The sequence below is a fragment of the Mercurialis annua genome, linkage group LG7 (assembly GCF_937616625.2).
Source record: "Mercurialis annua linkage group LG7, ddMerAnnu1.2, whole genome shotgun sequence".
In the NCBI taxonomy this organism is placed as follows: Eukaryota; Viridiplantae; Streptophyta; class Magnoliopsida; order Malpighiales; family Euphorbiaceae; genus Mercurialis; species Mercurialis annua.
In genome coordinates, this window is record NC_065576.1 from 15,428,015 (window position 1) to 15,451,213 (window position 23,199).

The 23,199-nt window shown below is 36.6% G+C and overlaps 3 protein-coding genes across 3 annotated transcripts; all 3 read left to right on the top strand.

Annotated features, from left to right (window-relative positions):
- Positions 1–7,257: 7,257 nt before the first annotated feature.
- Positions 7,258–8,109, top strand: LOC130014823 (uncharacterized). The gene has a single exon (XM_056103768.1). It carries the CDS (start codon positions 7,258–7,260, stop codon positions 8,107–8,109), a length of 852 nt encoding a protein of 283 aa, XP_055959743.1.
- A 3,535-nt stretch (positions 8,110–11,644) lies between these two features.
- Positions 11,645–12,078, top strand: LOC126656893 (uncharacterized). The gene is made up of 2 exons (XM_050351518.2): positions 11,645–11,900; positions 11,989–12,078. The coding sequence occupies exons 1-2, from the start codon at positions 11,658–11,660 to the stop codon at positions 12,076–12,078; spliced, it is 333 nt and encodes a 110-aa protein (XP_050207475.1). The 5' UTR covers positions 11,645–11,657.
- A 4-nt stretch (positions 12,079–12,082) lies between these two features.
- Positions 12,083–12,952, top strand: LOC126656640 (uncharacterized). The gene is made up of 2 exons (XM_050351251.1): positions 12,083–12,096; positions 12,389–12,952. The coding sequence occupies exons 1-2, from the start codon at positions 12,091–12,093 to the stop codon at positions 12,821–12,823; spliced, it is 441 nt and encodes a 146-aa protein (XP_050207208.1). The 5' UTR covers positions 12,083–12,090; the 3' UTR covers positions 12,824–12,952.
- Positions 12,953–23,199: the final 10,247 nt, after the last annotated feature.

Genomic DNA, 23,199 nt, shown 5'->3' on the forward strand with positions numbered 1-23,199 from the left:
GGTATGCCTAGAATCACAATTACATTCATATACTCAAAACGCTGCTCAAAGCTCTAAACTGACTTTAGCATCGGAGAGTTAATCGGACCACCACCGTCCGGTTAGCTTCTACCCTGTTTTGCAGGTCTCATTCACCGGTTCAGAAGGCAGACTCCATCATGTATATATAGAGGCAAATTAAGGTTTAAGTATTTTAAATGAATATTATAAAAAAATGTAATTATTTATAAAATTTTATTCAAAATTCAAATTTAAAAAAATCACATATTTTAAAATTACAAAGATAAAATATTTATTTTAAATTCTTATTAAATTTAATATAATAGAAAAATCAAGGATATTACACAAACATTATAATTTAAGAATATAAATATGCTAAAAACACTACATGCATGTCAAGGAATCTATCATTTAACATGATAAGCATTAATTTACCATTAAAACCATTTAAAACAAAAACACATTCACTGAATTAAGCTTCAATTAACACGATAACATAATCTATAAATTTTCCAGAACTTAAACCACTTTCATGTCAAAGATTCAAGATTAAGAACATCAAAAAAGCATGAAATCACGATTAACTCAAGAACTGAACAAAAAATCCAAGAATTCAACTAAAACATGCTTAGATTCAACATGAAATGCAAAATTCATATTTAATCAGAAATTACTAACCTCCTTGAAGTTTCTAAAACTATAAATAAACTTTGAGAAAGAAAGATCAAACCTAAAACCAAGTTTATCACAACCTTTTCTTTAAGAACACTCTTTAAATTCTTGATCAAAACTCCCAAGATTATTAGAAATCTTCAAATCCACATGGATTAGGCTTAGAATAAAGTGAAATGTGCTTGAGAAAGAGTTTGGTCTTTTTGGGATTTGAAAACTCGAGTAAAATAAAGTTTGAAACAAAGTTTCAGTTTTAAATACTGACTGCACAGACAATCGTCCAAAAAATTTACAACATAAGATCTTATAAAAATCTTAGACGATTGTCCCTCGCTTAAGAACAAAACTAATTTTTAATGTGTCACAACTCAATTTCATGAGTCACGACCGTCTCTAGGAAATGGGAGTGGTAGATCTGAAATCCGTAACAAATCTAAAACCACTAAAACTGTAATACCCCGAATATTTCTACAGTGCCACGTGTCGTAAATCTTGATAAATTAAATCAGAATTGATTTAATTAAAAATATCAGAAATTAAGAATAATTTATATTAAGTTATTTAACGGGATTTAAGGAAATAACTGAGAAAATTCATATAAAATAAATTACAAATTCCGAGTTGATTATTATTTCGCCAAAGTCCGCGAAATATTTTAAAGTATCTATGGTAAAAATTTCAAGTCAATCGGAGACTGTTTAAAATTTGGACGCGAATACGTTTTGGGCTAAATTGCAACTTTTGAAAAGTTCAAGAATCAAAGTGTAATTTAGCCAATCAAGCCTCGAGAATAGTAATTAGAATATTCTTGACGAAATTGATAATTATGGGTTAGTATTATTTATTTGGAAATAAATAATACGAATGTATTTGAGTTAAAACGAATAATTTACCGATTAAGTTAAAATAAAAAGTTTAAAAGAGAATTGGTTTAAGTTAAAGAAACGAAGGTTTGAAGTGGAAAATTTGCCAAGTTATATATAAACATTTCCTTAAGAATAAGGAAATGAGAATGGATCAGATGGATCCAGAAAGAAAGAAGAAGGGAATGGCGATCATCGTCGATCCGCCGCCGTTTCGCTGTTTCTCGTCCGAATCGAGCGATTCTCGCGCCGTTGGATCAAGAATTCGATCCTCTATCTTTTCTAAGGTTCAAATGAAGGTAATTTTATTGTTTTGGGTGCTGTAATTGAAGAATTCGTAGCTGTTATTATACGCTCAAATTGTTTCAACCGTAATCACGTCGTTTTTGATAATTATTGAGTTAAATTTTGTGTATTATTGATGTAGAAGCATGTCGGAATGAGTTAGGGGTGTCAGGAGCATGTCCAGATGATGTTTGGGGCTGTTGGAAGGTGTCGCACGACGTGCGACAATGTCTCACGACGTGCGACAATGTCTCACGACGTGCAACATAGCCCCGTGATGCAATCAAACTTGCAATCGGCATAACTTCTTCGTTCGGACTCGGAATTGATCGATTATCATTGCGTTAGAAAGAGGAAAGGATTCTCTATCTATTAAGCCCCGAAAATAAAGGTAATTTTGATGTTTGATTCTCTGAAAATCAAGAGTTTTGGGCTGTTACGTCACGAACGTGTGAACTAATCGTAATCGTATTGTTTTGATGTTGTTGATGGTTTTCGATATGGGTTTTGTGTTAAAGTGATATGAGAGTATGACAGAATGGAATTAAGGTTTTTTTTAGAGGTTGGAATCACATCAAGGCGGACTATTGGTCCGTTTAGGGTTCCCCACGACGTGAGGAATGATCCTCACGACGTGAGGAAGGGTCCTCACGACGTGAGGAAGGGTCCTCACGACGTGAGAAACCATGCTCACGACGTGAGGGAGGCTTGGCACGATGTTCCAAGCACGTTTCTTCATAGGAATGCCATTCTGAGGCTCGACATGAAGTACTCTGACCCGATAGTGACTTCCGGACTCCGAAAACGTGATTTTTGGACGTAAAACACATCGCTGACGATTAGGGTTTTAGTATTCAGATGACGTTTATAGATTAAACGTACATGTGATTTGAATAGGTAACCGACGTATCGACGAGCTACCAGGCCGGCGAACTGGAATAGCTACGAGATCGAACGACGCATAGAACCTGCGTGATTGAATAACGATATTGCAGTTTTTGGATAGCGGTCACGGTGAGTTGAATTTTACATTCGCGTACTGTTTATAAAAGTTATTTTCATATACTATGATTCTATACATCGCATAATATATGGTTTGAAGTATCGCTTACCGAATTGCTTTTATCGATTATCGTTTGCTATTATTATCAATTATAGTATCATTTATCGAATTATTATAGTTTTTAAACCAATGTATGATCCGAGGAAATGTGCTACCTATTGGGCGTCAATAGGACTGTGTGATCACCGGTGAGTATGTCAGTCTAGCGTGTCTAGATTATTATCGTGTTATGGAATTATATCGAACATCGAATATCGAACATCGTTTATCGTATCGTATCGTATCAAAGTTGGAATATATATCGAATTGGAAACGAGGTTTAACCCGGTTGAACTATCTCGGGACCTGTATCCAGTGGGTTTAACTCGGTTGAACTATCTAGGGACCCACATCTTGGGATTAAGCGATGGTAGAGGTTTAACTCGGTTGAACTATCTCGGGACCCTACCAATTGGATCGATCGAATCGATTCTTATCGTTATGAATCGTATGAAATTATAGATCGTATTGAGTATCGTGATTAGGGTTTCAATCGGATCTAATACTTAGAGTATTATCTACTACATTATGTTATATTTTGATATCGTGTACCGATTTGTATATATGAGTTTTTATCGTATGCGATGATATGTTTTTGATAATACCGTTAGTAGCTTGCAAGCTCACTCAGTATTTTCCCAAATACTGACCCTTCACCTTTGATGTCTTTCAGGTTATTGGAGTTGGATCAGACAGATCATCTCTTTGTGCCATAAGTCTGCTTGGCTTGCACAAAGCACGGGTCTCTCTAGTGCTGCAGTAGTATACAATGATTATTAGCGACCTAGTATTGAAAGATCTTTTCACTTGGGGTATGAGCCTTAAGTTAGGCTATTCTGTTTACGATTATAACTCCTCTGTACGAGTTGACAAGTGGGCTAGTACGTACGTGGTACGGAAGTGAGACGCCCTTGTGTATTATGACAACTAATTGGTATAAATATATACATATATGACGTCGCTTCCGTTTATACATTATATTTTATTTGTTTTATAGCGAAAAATTTATAGTGGTTTTTGGCTTGCTACGGGTTCCGGAGCTACCACTCCCGTTCCCTAGCACCGGTCTCGGCTCAATATTTTGGGTCGTAACAATTGTGGTATCAGAGCAGTTGGTCCAGTTACCTCTGCTAATATGAGTTTTGTCGGTTAAGTGACCTAGGAACTACTGCAGCTATAGAGTTGGGTTCTGTCTGATCCAAGTAGTTTGCATTGCTGTTTTGCGATAGTATGATTGATTGGTTTGTGAAGTGCTTGTTTGTTTATTGTGACACACGTATAAGAGATACACGCGCGTATGTTGTTTCTGATAAAATATGCATACGTGATATGCATATCCAGATGGAACCTCGAGGAGATGAAATTCTAGGCAGTTGATGTTTTGGAACATTTAAGCTAGATACTATCGAAATGATCGATTGAAATGCTAGGAGGCGGACAACGAAGAAGTATAAAGCTACAGAAGTGGAAGAACTTGCCGGATACAGAGTTTGAAGGTCTAGAGAACTTACAAAATGCAAAGTTTATAACTTTTTAAAGTTATTTATTTAACGATTCTAAAAGCATAATTGTGCCTAGACCCGTAATAGTCATTTATAAATGCCACGACATTGATAGAAATGCATCACTACATACATCAATTCATGCATTAGTAGGACATGCATCATATGCATTATGTTCAGACAAAAAGGTGAGATGTGGCAACTCTTTGGGGATGAGAGGTATCATCACCCTAGTGCACAATTTTGCTAAGGTTTAATGAAATTTTGAATTAAATTTCAAAATGAGTCGTTTTGTTTTGAAGAGTTTTCAAGAAGTTTTATTTTTATGTAAGTATACCTAGACCAGAACTCTGTGACGGAAGTGAAGTGCTCGCGAGCAAGCGACAATCAAGGTCACGAGAAGATCGAATACGTGTAATTGCGAGAACATAGAAGTTATGCTTCTAGGATATGAACTTAGCCGTGAGTCACTACTAGAAAACATCAAATTAGCGACGGAAGTTTGCGACGGAAATTAATTCCGTCGCTAATTTGATGGTTTGGCGACGGAATTTGCGACAAAGTTGTAAATCCGTCGCCACAGTTGTAAAAGTGTTGGCGGGTGTTGGCGGGGTTTATTTGGCGCTAAAAAGGCGGGAATTGGCGGGGTTTATTTGGCGCCTCAATTGAGGCCAAATTTAGCGACGGATTTCCCATTCCGTCGCTAAATTCTGCCTCAATTGAAACGCACCGTTTCAATTAGAAGTTTTGCAACAGACAATAACGTTCGTCGCAAAATGTTAGCAACAGACGTTATTGTCCGTCGCAAAACTTCTAATTGAAACGGTGCGTTTCAATTAGGTCCACTTTTTGCGACGGATTTGCGACGGATAAAAATCCGTCGCAAAAAATAGACCTAATTGAAAACTGGTCTCCTCCTTCACTCTTTTTCTTATTTTTTTGGTTTTCTGCCGCCATCAGTCCTCCTCCTTCCTTTTCTTCTGCCGGTCGCCATCAGTCCTCCTCCCCGCCATCAGTCCTCCTCCTCCACCGAGCGCCGCCGCCATCAGTCCCTCCTCCTCCACCGAGAGCCGCTGCCATCCGTTGCTTCTCCTCCACCGTGCGCCGCCGGTCCTGTTCCTCTCCTCCACCGTGCGCCGCCGTCTGTTCCTCCTCATCCACCGGCGGTAAGTGTTTTTATATTAGTTAATTATTTATTTTGTTTTTTTCAACCTAAATTAATTGTTTAGTATATTGATTTAATTTATGATTTCGATTTTAGACCGTTTTGACGTATACCCGCTGCCGCCGCCGCCCTCACTGTTGTCGCTGTCGACGTCCCGCTGCCCGCTGCCGCTGCCTTTGTCCAGCCGCCATAGTGAGTTTTTCATTATTTAATTTAATTTTGTTTAATTAAATATTATAATTTATAGTTTAGGTAAAAAACTCTAGTTTAGATTAATTTAGTTTAGTTTAGTTTAATTAATTATAATAACTAGTTAATTATAATTATTTTACGTAAAAAAATTATAGTTTAGATTAATTTAGTTTAATTTCATGAATTAATATATAATTTGTTTTGTTAATTTAATTGTCAAGTTTAATTACTTAGGTTAATTGATTAATTTGGTTAAAATGTTAAGTTAACTAATGAATTACAATTATATTTGATTAATTGGTGTAATCTAGATTTATAATTTATTTAAATTAATTAGTTCTAAAAATTGATTACGTAATTTATTTTAGATTTATTGATTAATTGGGTTAAATTGTTAAGTTAGATTAAGTTAAATTGTTAAGTTAATTAGCTTAATTGATTGATTAGGATTAGGATTAGGTTTAGATTTTGATTAATTGGGTTAAATTGTTAAGTTAGATTAATTTGGTTGATTAAGTCTAATTGGTTGATTAAGTTAAATTGTTACGTTAGTTTAATTGATTGATTGGGATTAGGATTAGTTTTTCTAATTAGGTTAATTAAATATTTTTTAATTAAATGCATTTAAAATATTAAAGTTTTTTTGTCAAAGATTTAAAATATTAATTGAAGTAATAGATTATATGTGGCATGATTTTTTGGATTGTGCTATGTAATTTGCTTGCAGGATTTCCCTGAAAAATGGGTGATGCTCATTTTTAGGGGAAGTTCTGCCGAATTTTTAGTAGAAATTTTTTATTAATACGTATTTTTATTTAATATGATAGGTTTGCATTCTCTGACAGTCGCTGATAGCCCTTGATAGCCCGCGCACCGTGGTTCCGATTGATCCGGACGTTTCACCTTCTCTTTGCGGTTCTGCCCTTCAACAAGTAGGTTTTATCGCTCAATTAATTTGATTTATTTTAGTTGGAATAGATTTTATTTACGATAATCAACCTAAATAAACCTCGATTTTATTCCCACCGAATAAAATCGTAAACCTAGCCGTAGAGTTCCCGTCCCGTGTGTTCAAGAGATTGAACGACACGGGATTGTACAGTTTGTACAGTTCGCAAAACTTGTGCTTCCGTAACTCGATCACGAAAAACCATATATGTCTAGTAGCGGTAGAAAAATATTCGGTTGTTTTCCAGCGTTTGTTCTCCGGGTGGATGTTTAGTATATGTTTTGTAACGCTTATTCCTCGAGGAATATATAATTAGCATTACAACGCATATACTAAATATCGCACTAAAGGAGAACGACGCCGGAAGACTGCCGAATATTTTTCTCCGTTGCTAGGCATATATCGTGGCCGAGTTACGGGGCGCCTGTTTTGCGAATGGGATAGGCCCCTACCTTTTCAGCAGTCAATTACATTGACTTTGCTTATCTCGAGTGAAAACCCCACCTCTAATTATCCGCGCTACAGAAATGGAGACAGACCGCAGTTGGATGTACAGGAGCCACACAAACGGGCTGCTAACCACGGGGTATAAGGAGCATGTGAAGGAGTTTGTCCGGTTTGCATTACGGCATCTGGCTTGTATGAGTGGGGTACAGATAAAATGCCCCTGCCCTAAGAGAGGTTGTCGAAATACAAGCTATCGGGATGTCGATGAGGTGGAATTCCATCTATTGAAGAATGGGTTCGTGAAAGGTTACCAAGTATGGGTTTTTCATGGCGAGGGGAGCGTTTTGAACCCCCCTCCCCTTGCACAGTTACCAGAGCAGGATGTTGAGTTCGACTATGAAGATGAGGGGCCAGGTGAGTTCAGTTCCGCTCAAAGAATGATTCTTGATGCGGCCGGTCCAGAAATAACGTTTCCTGAAGATGAGCTCCCGAATGCTGAAGCTCAAAAATTTTATGATATGATGCGTGCGGTTGAAGAAGATATATGGCCTGGGAATAGCAGACACTCTCCATTTTCTGCATCTGCTAAAGTGATGGAGATCAAGTGTCGACATAAGGGTTCAGTAGCTTTAGTTGACGACGTATGCGGGTTGATAAAGGAGCTGCTCCCGGAGGACAACAAGATTCCAAAGAATTTTGCTAAAATTAAGAAGCTGGTCAAAGGTTTGGGGTTGCCGGTTGAGGTTATTGACTGTTGTTTTTATAACTGTATGATTTATTGGGGGGAGGACGCGGATCTAACGCACTGCAAAGTTTGCAATTATGCGCGGTGGAAACCTGTGACCCACGGAAAATCCACAAAAAGAAAGGCTAACGTGCCATATAGTAAAATGTTCTATTTTCCAATAACTCCGAGGCTACAGAGGTTGTAAGCTTCGAAAGCCACTGCTCGGCATATGACGTGGCACGCAGACCACGAGATGGATGGTGATAAGATGTGCCACCCGTCCGACTCTCCGGCTTGGAAACGTTTTAGTGAACTGCATTCTGAGTTTGCCGATGAAGGGAGAAATATCAGATTAGGCTTATGCTCCGATGGGTTTCAGCCATTTACCAATTTTGGGCAGCAGTATTCCTCGTGGCCGGTCATTTTGACGCCGTACAATCTCCCCCCAGGCATGTGCATGAAGGATGAGTTTATGTTTTTAACGGTTTTGGTACCGGGGCCTAGAAACCCGAAACACCTAATGGATATCTTCCTACAGCCGCTGATTGCAGAGTTGAACCAACTGTGGGAATGTGGAGTCCAGACATATGACGTTCATAAGCGTCAGAATTTTCAACTAAAAGCGGCTCTTATATGGACAATAAATGACTTTCCCGCTTATTCTATGTTGTCTGGTTGGAGCACTGCTGGTAGAAAAGCATGCCCGTACTGCATGGAAAACACCGATGCATTCACACTGGATAAAAGCGGTAAACAATCGTGGTTTGATTGCCATCGCAAGTTTTTGCCTCCGAATCACCAATTCCGTCGAAATGTTACTGATTTCCGTAAGGGGAAACGAGAGGTCGGCAAAAGGTTTGCAGGGGTGAGAACTGGAGATGAACTGTTAGCAGAGATTGATCGATTGGGGTTTAAGAAGGCATTTGAGCCTGGTGCGAAAGTTACTAATGCATTACTGTCAAAAGATCATGGGTGGAATAAAAAAAGTATATTTTGGGATTTGCCTTATTGGAGAACGAGTGTAATACGTCACAATCTCGATGTCATGCGCATTGAGAAAAATGTCTTCGATAACATTTTTAATACCGTTCTCAATGTCCCCGGGAAAACAAAAGACCATGCAAAATCTCGTGAAGAGTTGAACGACATCTGTGATCGGCCAGGGTTAGCTAAAGATCCGGCAACTGGGAGATTTCCAAAGGCAATGTATGCTTTGGATAGGGATTCAAAACGAGTTTTGCTTGAGTGGATTCAGAAAATAAAGTTTCCAGACGGGTACGCGTCAAACTTGTCTAGATGTGTTGATCTAAAGGGGCTGAAAATGCATGGAATGAAAAGTCATGACTGCCATGTTTTTATGCAACGACTTCTGCCAATCGCTCTTCGGGAGCTACTTCCGAAAAACGTGTGGGAGCCTCTAACAGAGTTAAGTATCTTCTTCAGGGAGTTAACTTCCACGTCACTGTCACAGGAAGATCTAAACCGTATGGAAACTGAGATCCCAAAAATCCTGTGTAAGTTGGAACGTATATTTCCACCCAGTTTTTTTGACTCTATGGAGCATCTCCCCGTGCATCTTCCGTATGAAGCTATGATGGCAGGACCGGTTCAGTATCGCTGGATGTATCCATTTGAAAGGTAATCAATTAGTCATGGTTTTTTCTTGAATCTATCTGTTCATATTACTAATATTAATATCCGGTTACAGATATTTGAGGAAATTGAAAAAAAAGGTCACTAATAAAGGCAGGGTCGAAGGGAGCATTAGTAGTGGATATCTGCAAGAAGAAATCGCTAAATTTGCATCCTATTATTTTGCTGAAGGTGATCCGATGTTACCCGTGCGTTTGGGAAGAAATGAAACTTGTGATATGGATATCGATGAAGATGCCGAAAGACTGGGAATTTTTAAACCTAAGGGAAAGCCGTTGCGCGGTAGCGGCAGGAGATATCTTGAAGACGATGAGATCATCGCTGCTCGGACCTATGTTCTTCTAAATTGTTCCGAAATCGAAGATTATCGAAGGTAAGCATTTAAATATAGTGTAATATTTCACATATTTGCAAGAATTTGATGTAGTTTAGGCCTCTTCCATTTAAAGGGTTTTTGTGGCCGGATTGCGCGAAAGGAACAGTGACATAAGTGAAACAGAAATTGAAAGAGTGCTTGAAAGTGATTTTGCCTCTTGGTTCGAACAATATGTACGTATCTTATAACAATGGACTTTCATTTTTATAATAAGGTTTATAAATCTTACAAATTTCTAACTCCCCACAGGTGAAAGATCCAACTGTCTGTACTAATCCGTTTATTCTGAGTCTCGCAAAGGGACCGTGTAGAAAGGTCACCACATATAAGGGATACTATGTAAATGGCTTCAAATTTCTGACTCAGGAATATGGGCAGGATCAACTTACAATGAATAGCGGTGTGTGCGTAAGGGGAACAGAATATGTTGAGGGTGAAAATGACTTTTATGGAGTGCTAACGGACATAATGAGTTAGAGTATCCAGCTCTACCAATGAAGCAGACCGTCATTTTCAAATGCGAATGGTTCGACCCTACGGATACAGGCACTGACACTACCAATCGATACAACTTGGTAGATGTTAATCACAGACGCATGTACAATAAATACGAACCGTTCATTTTGGCAGAACAGGCTGACCAAGTTCACTACCTTCCATATCCAAGTAGAAAACGGGACAAAGTAAATTGGTGGGCAGTTTGCAAAATTAAGGCACGATCAGAACTTGACATGCCCGATGCAATTATCCCGGCCTTTCAAGATGACATTGAAGAAAATCCCCTAATAGTTGAAACGGACGACAATCCCACAAATTTAGCTGACCTGAATGAGGTGGAGGACGAAGATGCGTTGCAAATCCCTCCTGCTGAAGATGAAGAAGAAGAATTTCCGCCATCCTCATCAGACGAAGATGAAGAACAACTTGACTGACGTATTTGATATTTTTGCAGTTTTTGTTAGTTGTATTCATTTATTATTGTAATGAATTAGTTATATTATTAAATGTATTAATTAACTTAAATATATTAAATTGTTAACAATTAAAATGTATTTTTTTATAATGTATTTTTCTGTAATGTTTTGTTATAATTGTTAAATTGTTATATGTGGAACGAAACATATTTTAATGTCTGCAGGTATGAGAGGGCAGGGTGGTTCAGGTGATCCGACTAGAGGTCGGGGACGTCGGGGTAACCCAGCTAGAGGTCGTGGTCGGGGTAACCCAGCTGTGCGTGCCCCTGTTGAGGATATCCCTGTTCAGGATCAGCAGCAGGAGGTGGAGGCGGCACCCCCCGTTCAGCCCCGACAGCCAGGAGAGCCCCCTGCAGAGCTGGATGATCAGGGGAGGGCACTGTGTTTCCCAGACGCCAGTAGGTAAGAATGTAAATTGTTAGTTTAATTTTTTTTTTATCGTTTTGCTATAGAAAGTAAAAGTTTGCTGTAACCTCGCAGGGAGAGGCTGTTGAACTCTGGACCAATCTCCCGATCTATGCGGGAGATCTTTAGAAAGTGCTGGTTCGAGAATGGGCGAGCCTGGCGGTTTCTGACTCCAGAGCAGAGAGATTTCTATTGGGAGGAATTTAAGGTAATAAATTGTTAATTTTAAAGTTTGAATTTAGACTAACGCAAAATTACTAACTCAAACTTGGTGTTTATGTTTTGCAGAAGGAATACTGGTGGGATACGACGGATTACAGCGACAACGTCATCAAAGGTGTATTCATGACGCATGCTGCCAACCGATACAAGGACGTTATTCACAGGATGAGAGAGAAGGACGGAAAACATACCTCGATCAGCCAAGATATCTGGGATTCCTGGCAGGCCGTCTGGGCGTCAGAGGACGAGAAGAAGAAGTCCGATGTAGCTCGCGCTAATCGGATGAGCGAGCCTGCTGGAGCCGGTTCCGGACCAGTACGCCATACAGGGGGATCCCGTTCCGCCATCAGACATATGGATGTGTTGGTTTGTTTCTAGAATTCTTTTTTATTTATAACTATCTTTTATTTTCTGATTTTCTGATGAACTAACAAATTGTTTATTATTCTTTTAGGCTGACGAGCTCGGCCGCAAGCCTACCGCAACGGAGCTGTATACTCAGATGCACTCCACGGAAGCTGATAAGGGTGTCATGGTAGACTAGAGGGCCCAAGACATGAGTGTAAGTCATAAACAATCTAATTTTAGTAGTTGTTTTACTTTACTCAAGTGTTAGATTAAATTAGTGTAAAATGTGTTTTAATTTAAATTGTAAATGTTAGATTAGGTGTGTTAACAGCCGGTGGGTTGTATATGAAATCTATATGTTTGCAGGATGTCCCTGAAAAATGGGTGTTGATCAAATTATAGAGGAAATGCTGCCGATTTTTCGTTAGGATTTATACTTACATTTCATATGTTATACGTTTTAATTAGCCGTTATGTGATATATATGTTTTTCAATCTTTTTGTAGGATGCAATTGCTCAGAGACTTGCTGCTGCATCGCAGCCGCCGACCGGAGAGGGTGGTTCGTCTAGCACAGCGGAAGTCGACGAGACGCAGCTATTTCTGGATATCGAGGGCGTCAACAAGAAGCGGCGTGTCTACGGGTTGGGTTCAGCGACTAGTGCGTACGTGGATACGACGACGTCTAGTAGGGCGAGGACCAGGTCCACACAGTCACAGCGAACTGAGGAGGAGATCGAGCGGCGTGTGCAGGCAGGGATCCAGGATGGACTGCGCCAGATTACCACTGAGGTGGAGGATCTCCGTGCCCTGCAGGCGAGAACCAATGAGAGGATGGCCGAGATTATTCAGGCCGAGATGGCGAAGATGATGCAGACTCTTCCTCCGCAGTATCGCCCACCCCCAGGTCCTTCAGACGATGACGACACTCCGACTTTGTAGTGTCACGTTTGTATTTCTGACATTTTGTATTTTGTCACTTTATACATTTTGTGTTATCTTGTTTTATACATTTTCTTACGATATGTAAAATATAACATGTTTTTATATGAAATCGGTCGTTTTTGGAAATTGAGTTTTACTGAGAGTTGCAAATGATAGATTTTACAGATTTTAATCGTCGTGAATTGAATAGGAAAAACGGACGAAAAATAGATAATTTCTGTCCAAATTGCGACGCGTTTTGCGACGGAAGATAGTCCGTCGCAAATATTGCCATTTTGCGACGGACACATAACCGTCGCAAAATGGCATGATTTGCGACGGACTATCTTCCGTCGCAAAATGTTTCAATCCGTCGCCAATACGTCTCCCTTTTCATTTTTTGGGAGACGACATTGGCGACGGTGTGTTTGGATATGGCGACGGGCTAGCCGTCGCCATATTTGCGACGCTCTGGTCGCTAATATTTTAGCGACCAGAGCTTTTGCGACGGACTAATTCCGTCGCAATTCCGTCGCAAAAGTGTATTTGCGACGGATTATGAGTGAATTGCGACGGAATTTTTCGTCGCAAAACAGCTGAAATGCCGTAGTGAGTTAACGAGCTAGAATACAGCTGAAATGACAGATGTATTGGAAAATGATGCGTACTTGATTAGTGATAAGCTAGAAAATGAGTATCGCTTTGACGAGACGTCAAAGATATTAAACTATGATATAAGAGAAGAAGTATATAAAAAGATATAATCAAAAGATCGACAGGTATATACCATAGTGCAAGGAACATGCAGAGTTTACTATGCATCGACGTGATAAGCTATAGATATGATCTATGAATCGTGAAGGTTAATAAAACCGTGATAACTTCTAATTGAACTGTTGGATCAAGTTCTTATTGGGACACGATGCCCCTAAGACGGTTACCTAAGTATTAACCGTTATGATCGTCAAACCGAGAATTTGAAGTAATGTTTATAAGAGTATATATGATGAATATGTATGGATAGAAATGACAAGCTAAATGGACGAGCGACCGGTATATGAGGAACGAAGTATGGAAATGGATCACTTAAGTATAGCTAATATCAATTATGTATGGAATTGAGTAGTTTGAAGTATATGATACGTAAGATTAAGAAGTAAACGATAAGTATTGCAATAAATGAATTAGGAGTCTGCAATTTCAGCATCAAGTTTGTAATTACGAAGCAGATTAACAAGCCGCCGAAAGTATCAATATGATAGATGTATGTGGAATATCGAATCTTAAATTTCAGATTCGACCAACAAAGAGTCAAAGCATAGCGCGATCGTTATGGAAGATCAGTAATGATCCTTGAATGGGGAACGTAGATACGATATGCAGATGGTTAAGATATATCACATAACATCAAACTTGTCGAACATATGATTGGAGCTTCGAGCATCGAAATACGTGAAAGGATGTGAACAAGAGACCCAATATCAGAATTGAGCCATACTCAAGAAAGTAGTACCGGATAGATCGAAACAGAAGATAAAAGATGAGAGTAAGATATATCGAAGGTATAATAAATGTATGATAAGAATAATAGTTTGATGGCAGATAAAGGATAGTAAAGAGGACGTTTAAGGGTAATTAGTATCGAGAGAGTAAAAATAACCTGCATATGTCGTATGGAACTCGCTAAGAGTGATCCAGAAAAGGAAAAGAGCAAGTCACATGGAAAGTTGATGAAAAGATTAGATGAATCGAATTCTATGTAGTCGCAAATACGTGGAAACATATGGGATAAAGATGATACGAACGTAGGGTCGGCCTCACCGACCATTAAGATGTCAGTGAGAGTACGATAAGACGATATGCACACCGCGTCGAGTAATTCAGGCAAGATAGACTACGACCCCTATTCACGATCACTTTTATTGATGCTAAAAGAAGAAGTACACGATGTACGCGACAAGATGAAGAAGAATGCAAAGAATGAAATGGAAGATGATCGAGAAGCACGATAAAGACAAGAATGTGAATAGTAAGGATAAGTAAACTTAAAACCATGTAATAGTAATGAAATAGTTTGGAAACTAAGAGCCAAACTAAGATCAAATATTTGAAAAGGAGAAATAGACATGTGATAGTTGGATTATGACAATGAATGCTAAAAGCATTTTTGAAAATCGAAAGACGAACTATGTCAAGAAGACAATAAAGGAGAGAAAAGTATAAATTGAGATGATATAAGAAGTTAAGGACGAGTATAACCTAAGGGTTAATACTAAAGTCAACATTAGAGTTTCAAAAGATAGATCACAACGAGGCAGATAGTGAGATATTCACTAAAAGGAGGAAGGAACATCGAAAGAAGATTAAGGTAAATAGGGTATAAAGTGCCAAATATTGCAACAAGGATCCAAATATAGTACATGATCACGAGGATCAAGATACTATTGCGATTATAAGAATGGTTACGCTTGCGGTAAGGATAGACAAAGATCACTATAAGAGCACGAGTACGCATTTGGATAGATGAGATAAGGGATTAACGAATTTGAAGATCATTAAGAGTATAGACGATACGCGATGATGGTGACAGTGACAACACTGCCAAAAGCAACACACGACGATAAAAGTTGAAAGAGTCAAGGATCCTCATTGGAAATGAGTAAACGAGGTACATCGAACAAATCAGGAGTAAAACTCCAACGCGGCAACAATCGATGTCCTTATGGTATGAAGATCGTGTACGTAACAGCTGCGCCCGAACCAAGAAGGTTCACTAAGAGATTAAACATCTCTTTTTTATAGGACATCAAGCATTAAGGTACGGGCAACGGTGATGTAAAGAAACATAATGTAAGATGAACAATCTTATGTTAACAATGAACGTAAGGGGAAGTAAAGGACGGGATGACAAACACAGTTATCCAAAATTACAAAGAATGAAAGAGAAAACAGAGTGATGAGAAGTAAGAAGAGATAAGAAATAAGTCAAGTAAACCCTTACAAGGAAAACAAAGACCTTATAAGGATACGTCATGAGGATCCATCTCTTGGATGACTGCCGATGGACGAAAATAGTAAAAGAAGGAATCTTCACACGATAAGTGAAACGACAAGACATAAGAGAATAGTGAATAACGGGATAAAGATCCCAACACAATGATAAATAAGGATCAGACCGCGATGACGGCCATACAAAAGAGACTACGTAAGTAGAAAAGCATGAGCTAATTGAGTATTCACATCACTCAACAATGAATGATGATAGGATTAGACGTATTGAACAAAAGAAAAGAATAAAGAACGGAGAATTGTAAGTACATATGAATACGACTTGTGTCGTCATAAAAGGGGAGATGTCGAATGACAAAGATTATCATCTTTAGTTATGAAATATCATTAGAACGAATTACCATTGGACATCAGTAAGGAACTGAAAGTTCAATTACAGGCACAAGAATTTACAGTATTGATCAGACAAGGAACAGTTAAAAAGGCCATGTATACAAGGTCAAGGAGAAAATATTAAAGGTAAGGAATCATGAGGCATAAGAATACAACTCCCGTCACGATAAAAGAAGAAAATGACGTTAAAGTCGTCAACAACAATTGAAGTTGTGGTTTAAGTAATACAGGAATTGGAATATCAATTCAGTGTATCGACAAGGCATTATAAGATAAATAAGATATACTATTATGAAAATTGGTAAGGATACCAATTGAACAAATTATATAAGAACGGTATATGAAAATTCGAGGACGAATTTTTATAAGGGGGGAAGAATGTAATACCCCGAATATTTCTATCGTGCCCCGTGTCGTAAATCTCGATAAAGTAAATCAGAATTCATTTAATTTAAAATATCAGAAATTAAGAATAATTTATATCAAGTTATTTAACGGGATTTAAGGAAATAGCTGAGAAAATTCATATAAAATAAATTACAAATTCCTAGTTAATAATTATTTCGCCAAAGTCCGCGAAATATTTTAAAGTATATATGATAAAAATTTCAAGTCAATCGGAGACTGTTTAAAATTTGGACGTGAATACGTTTTGGGCTAAGTTGCAACTTTTGAAAAGTTCAAGGACCAAAGTGTAATTTAGCCAATCAAGCCTCGAGAATAGTAATTAGAATATTCTTGACGAAAATTGCTAATTCTGGGTTAGTATTATTTATTTGGAAATAAATAATACGAATGTATTTGAGTTAAAACGGATAATTTACCGATTAAGTTAAAATAAAAAGTTTAAAAGAGAATTGGTTTAAGTTAAAGAAACGAAGGGTTGAAGTGGGAAATTTGCCAAATTATATATAAACATTTCCTTAAGAATAAGGAAATGAGAATGGATCAGATGGATCCAGAAAGAAAGAAGAAGGGAATGGCGATCATCGTCGATCCGCCGCCGTTTCGCTGTTTCTCGTCCGAATCGAGCGATTCTCGCGCCGTTGGATCAAGAATTCGATCCTCTATCTTTTCTAAGGTTCAAATGAAGGTAATTTTGTTGTTTTGGGCTGTTACGTCACGAACGTGTGAACTAATCGTAATCGTATTGTTTTGATATTGTTGATGGTTTTCGATATGGGTTTTGTGTTAAAGTGATATGAGAGTATGACAGAATGGATTTAGGGTTCCCCACGACGTGAGGAATGATCCTCACGACGTGAGGGATGCCTCACGACGTGAGGCATGATCCTCACGATGTGAGGAAGGGTCCTCACGACATGAGAAACCATGCTCACGACGTGAGGGAGGCTTGGCACAATGTGCCAAGCACGTTTCTTCATGGGAATGCCATTCTGAGGCTCGACATGAAGTACTCTGACCCGATAGTGACTTCCGGACTCCGAAAACGTGATTTTTGGACGTAAAACACATCGCCGACGATTAGGGTTTTAGTATTCAGATGACGTTTATAGATTAAACGTACATGTGATTTGAATAGGTAACCGACGTATCGACGAGCTACCAGGCCGGCGAACTGAAATAGCTACGAGATCGAACGACGCATAGAACCTGCGTGATTGAATAACGATATTGCAGTTTTTGGATAGCGGTCACGGTGAGTTGCATTTTACTTTCGCGTATTGTTTATAAAAGTAATTATCATATACTATGATTTTATACATCGCATAATATATGGTTTGAAGTATCGCTTATTGAATTGCTTTTATCGATTATCATTTGCTATTATTATCGATTATTGTATCGTTTATCGAATTATTATAGTTTTTAAACCAGTGTATGATCCGAGGAAACGTGCTACCTATTGGGCGCCAATAGGATTGTGTGATCACCGGTGAGTATGTCAGTCTAGCGTGTCTAGATTATTATCGTGTTATGGAATTATATCGAACATCGAATATCGAACATCGTTTATCATATCGTATCGTATCAAAGTTGGAATATATATCGAATTGGATACGAGGTTTAACTCGGTTGAACTATCTCGGGACCCGTATCCAGTGGGTTTAACTCGGTTAAACTATCTCGGGACCCACACCTTGGGATTAAGCGATGGTAGATGTTTAACTCGGTTGAACTATCTCGGGACCCTACCAATTGGATCGATCGAATCGATTGTTATCGTTATGAATCGTATGAAATTATTGATCGTATTGAGTATCGTGATTAGGGTTTCCATCGGATCTAATGCTTGGAGTATTATCTACTACATTATGTTATATTTTGATATCGTGTATCGATTTGTATATATGAGTTTTTATCGTATGCGATGTTATGTTTTTGATAATATCGTTAGTAGCTTGCAAGCTCACTCAGTATTTTCCCAAATACTGACCCTTCACCTTTGATGTCTTTCAGGTTATCGGAGTTGGATCAGACAGATCATCTCTTTGTGCTAGAAGTCTGCTTGGCTTGCACAAAGCACGGGTCTCTCTAGTGCTGCAGTAGTATACAATGATTATGAGCGACCTAGTATAGAAAAATCTTTTCACTCTGGGTATGAGCCTTAAGTTAGGCTATTCTGTTTACGATTATGACCCCTCTGTACGAGTTGACAAGTGGGCTAGTACGTACGTGGTACGGAAGTGAGACGCCCTTGTGTATTATGTCAACTAATTGGTATAAATATATACATATATGACGTTGCTTCCGTTTATACATTATATTTTATTTGTTTTATAGCGAAAAATTTATAGTGGTTTTAGGCTTGCTACGGGTTCCGGAGCTACCACTCCCGTTCCCTAGCGCCGGTCTCGGCTCAATATTTTGGGTCGTGACAAAAACTTTTCACGAAACTAAACCGTTAAACAATTAACTTAGAGTAATAAACTAGCTGAAACACTTTAGCATATGCATATGTAATACTTCATTCGAAAGGTAGTGTACAAAATATTTATAGAGGAACAAACTTTCATATACTATATCAAACGTACTAAGTCACTACATATATAGCTAGCAAACTTTCTAGTTCGCACTACATAATATGTGACGTCTAATTATTAATCATAAGCGTAGCCTAGCAAAATTATATAAAGAAGCAGCGATATTAAAACATGACATATACAACACCGCTGAAAAGGCTACGACACTACCAAGGTCCATATTATTGCAGCGCTAAAATAGGTCGGGAACTGTACATGCCAAAAAGAAGACTTCCAGAACAAGGACTATTGCCTATAGAATGCATTGTTCATAATGGTAACCTGACCTTACTGACTGGAGATCTCAAAAAATAGGTTCAATGGGTAATAACAAGTTATGAAAGGTATGAGCCAGAATATGTAATGTTGGTGCATGATTCTTGAAGCAAGTAGATGATGAGTTAATAGAATCTCTTAATGAATTCTACATTCCATATGGAATGAAGTACCTAGCTACAAGAATACTCTTAATAGCTTCACCTTTGTGAATGTGGAAGTGGTGCTGCTTTCTATGAGATTTTGAGGCAAAATTCTAGAGCGTTCACTAAACGGGGATAGATGTGCAGGGCCATAAAGACACTGGCTTTGGAAAAACACTTTTGAATAGGTTGTGCATGATTTGATGTCCGAGATAGAGTTCAAAACTAAGAGTCACTCTTGTTGAATCAGAATCGAATACACTACGCAAAGATTCAAATCGAAAGAATCCTTTGCTTATGCACAATCTTATTAATACATAAATTGCTCGAGAAACTATTTAAAAATTTTAAAGTGGGGGATTGTTGGAAACTTTATTGACTTTGAAAAAAACAAAAAGAAAAATGCCTTGTTATTAAAAATGAGAATATGAAGAGTTTTGTGATTTTTCGCATTGCTTGGGAGAACTTAATTTATTGACTTTATAAACTTAATTTTTCTCATATGGGTTTGTACTTTAAGGGGTACCTAATTTTGTGAACGGGCTAGAAGTTACATCCTTCCATATTTACCATACACGCGTCGTCCGTCCGGTCGGCTAGCCCGGTTTGGGTGGGGTGGGTGGTTTGGTTCGGTTTGCACTATATTTTTTTGGATACGTAATTAATTAAACTTTATTTTATTACATAACAATTTGTTTCCAAATAAAAAATATATCCTTTGGTTTTCTCCACACGTTTTAACTATTGTTAATATTATTTATTATCAAAAACGTTTTCAGTATTTATTTTTGTATTTACTTCGCCTCTAACAGCTCTATTTTCTATGCCTATAAATACTTATTCTATTTTCATTTGAAAATACAAAAAATTACAGAGCAAACAAAGAGCAATACAGAAAATTGTTTTAGAGATGTTGTTACAATACACTGACAGCAGTATTTCGGCTGTTTTATCCTAGTGACGGCGTGATATGTAGTCGGCTTTGCACCACCAAACTGTGCTGCGAAACATCTAAAATAAAATGACTTAGTCCGGATTCAAACTCATTGAATTTCAGTTTATTTTCAGTAATTATATCAACAAATACTATTAATTTATACGATTCTTTGTTGAAGTTGGGTTTCTATGTCCAAGTAGAAAGAATCAATCTGATCATTTCTACATTGTATAAATTCAAATTTTAATAAAATGAGGAAAACAAACTCTTCTTGTGTAACATGTTTTTATTGATTAATTTGCTCCTTTTTTTTGTTATTTATGGTAGTTGTTTAGTTGATAAATAAATTCTTACTGATTTAGTGATTTCTTTGTGAGAGATTGTTGTACAGGAGCAAACAGAGAGGGTTCTTGGAGCCATGGATCAAGATTTGCAAGATTTAATCGAACAGTTTTTTTGTGAAATTAAATGTAATGATATTGTTTACAAAAAGTCATTTTAAATATGAATTAATAATGTTACTGAATATTTATAATGTTACAATGTTAATTTTGTGTTAATTATGTGTTGATATTTTGTTGATCTTCTGTTGATATTTACTGATTTTACCATTGATAAAGAAGACGATATTGTATGCAATATAAACTAAAAAAAATTAAAATTAAATTGAGATTGAATAATAATATTATTAATTTTATATTAATCTTAAGTTGATAGTTGATTGATCTTGTGTTGATATTGTCTTGATTTTGGGTGGATATTTTGTTGATTTTAGCATTGGTGAAAAAGACAATAATGATGTTGAATTATTTTAATTTCACAGTGTTGCTATTGTATTGATTTATTTGTTAATTTTCGGTTAATATTTCATTGATTTGAGCATTGGTAAATAAGACAATAATGATGTTGGACTATTGTAATTTAGATTGTTGATACTGTATTGATATTATGTTGATATTTGGTTGATTTTAGCATTAGTGAAAAAGACTATATAATACGTGAAATAAAAAAACTTGAAGCAATGTTGAAAAATATAAAAATTATTGTTAAAAATTTTAAATTTTAAATTAGTTAGTTTATTACATGTTGATTTTGGTTGATCTAATATTAATATATGAAAATAATTAAAATTAAATATATTACAAATAATAAATGCTGATTAATTATGAGTAAAAAATATAAATAATAAAATTAGTATGAAAAAAATATTTAAATTAATATTACCCAGTTTATTAAATATTGTTGGTATTGTATTGATATTACGTTGATGTTAAAATTGACGAAAAACGTCAATAGTAAAATTCCAAAAAAAAAATTAAAAAAATTAAAAATTAAATATATGATAAATATTAAGTGAGAAATACAATGGTGAAAAAAAATTTAAAATAGTGAAAGAAAATACTAAAAAATGAGAGTTAAATTAGAAAGTAAAATCTTAAAAAAAAATTAGTATGAGATGTCAAAATTTAAAAAGAGTAGTAAAAAATTAAATGTTGTAGAGTATTTAATATAAAAAAACCCTTAATTTAATGCAGATATTGATAACTGCACAATCTTCAAATCCTTGCGGGTTAACCCATCGGCGGATCCCTACACTTTTCTTGTTTTATACATAAGGTCCATGCACTAAAATACTTCATCATTAAATCTCTGCACTTTCACTTCTATCAACCCGAAATCCTTTGTTAACCTTCTATCAGCGTGTGTAATATCTGTTTATGAGAGTAGAATTTATTTTTACTTTATGATACTAGAATTTATTTTTGTAGTTTTATATAAACAAATAAAGTGCCTACACTTTTAATTTTAGGTCCCTGCACTTTTAATTTATATAAATAAGATCCATGCACTTTGATTTCATAGAAATACCAAACATTTACGGGTTTTATCAGTTATAACTAAAACTTCAAAATCGGCTAGTTTAGCCATTTTGATATATTTGAAATATTTTCTAGACATTCTCAAAAAAAATTAAAAAATTTATCATTCGTGAATAGGATAAACTAGCTGATTTTGATTGATTTCGCCAGAAAAGGTTTCAAATATCTCATATCACTGAAAATCGAATATTTTAGTCCATTCACGAATGACAAATTTTTCGGTCTGATTCACAAATTGCACAAAAAGGTTTCAAATATCCCAAAATGGACTAAACTAGCCGATTTTTAAAATTTTGATTATAGCTGACAAAATCCACAAACATTGATATTTTATTGAAATTAACCCTATTATTTTCTAACATAATAAAGAAATGACTAAATCACAAAAAAAAACCTGACCTTTTAGCCCATTTTCACTTGCACCCTGACGTTGCAATTTTGTCTATACCATTCTAATTCGCTCGTTTACAATTACACCCTAAAAAACTAAATTGACCCTTTTTTACTAGGAAAAAAATGCCAATTTGGTCCTTCATTTTTAATTTATTTTCTGAAAAGTATTTAAAATTATAAAATGAACAAAAAACCCTCTTTCCCAATAAATTAAGATATTTAAAATTTAAATAAATAATTTAACAAAATATATAATTAATTTTATTTTATTTTTCTAAAAATCGACAACCCGCTCATCTTTCACGTGACGGAATTTGTCACGAGGAAGATGAACCTGGTTCGAACCAGATTTGGTTCGAACCATATCTGTTCCGAACCA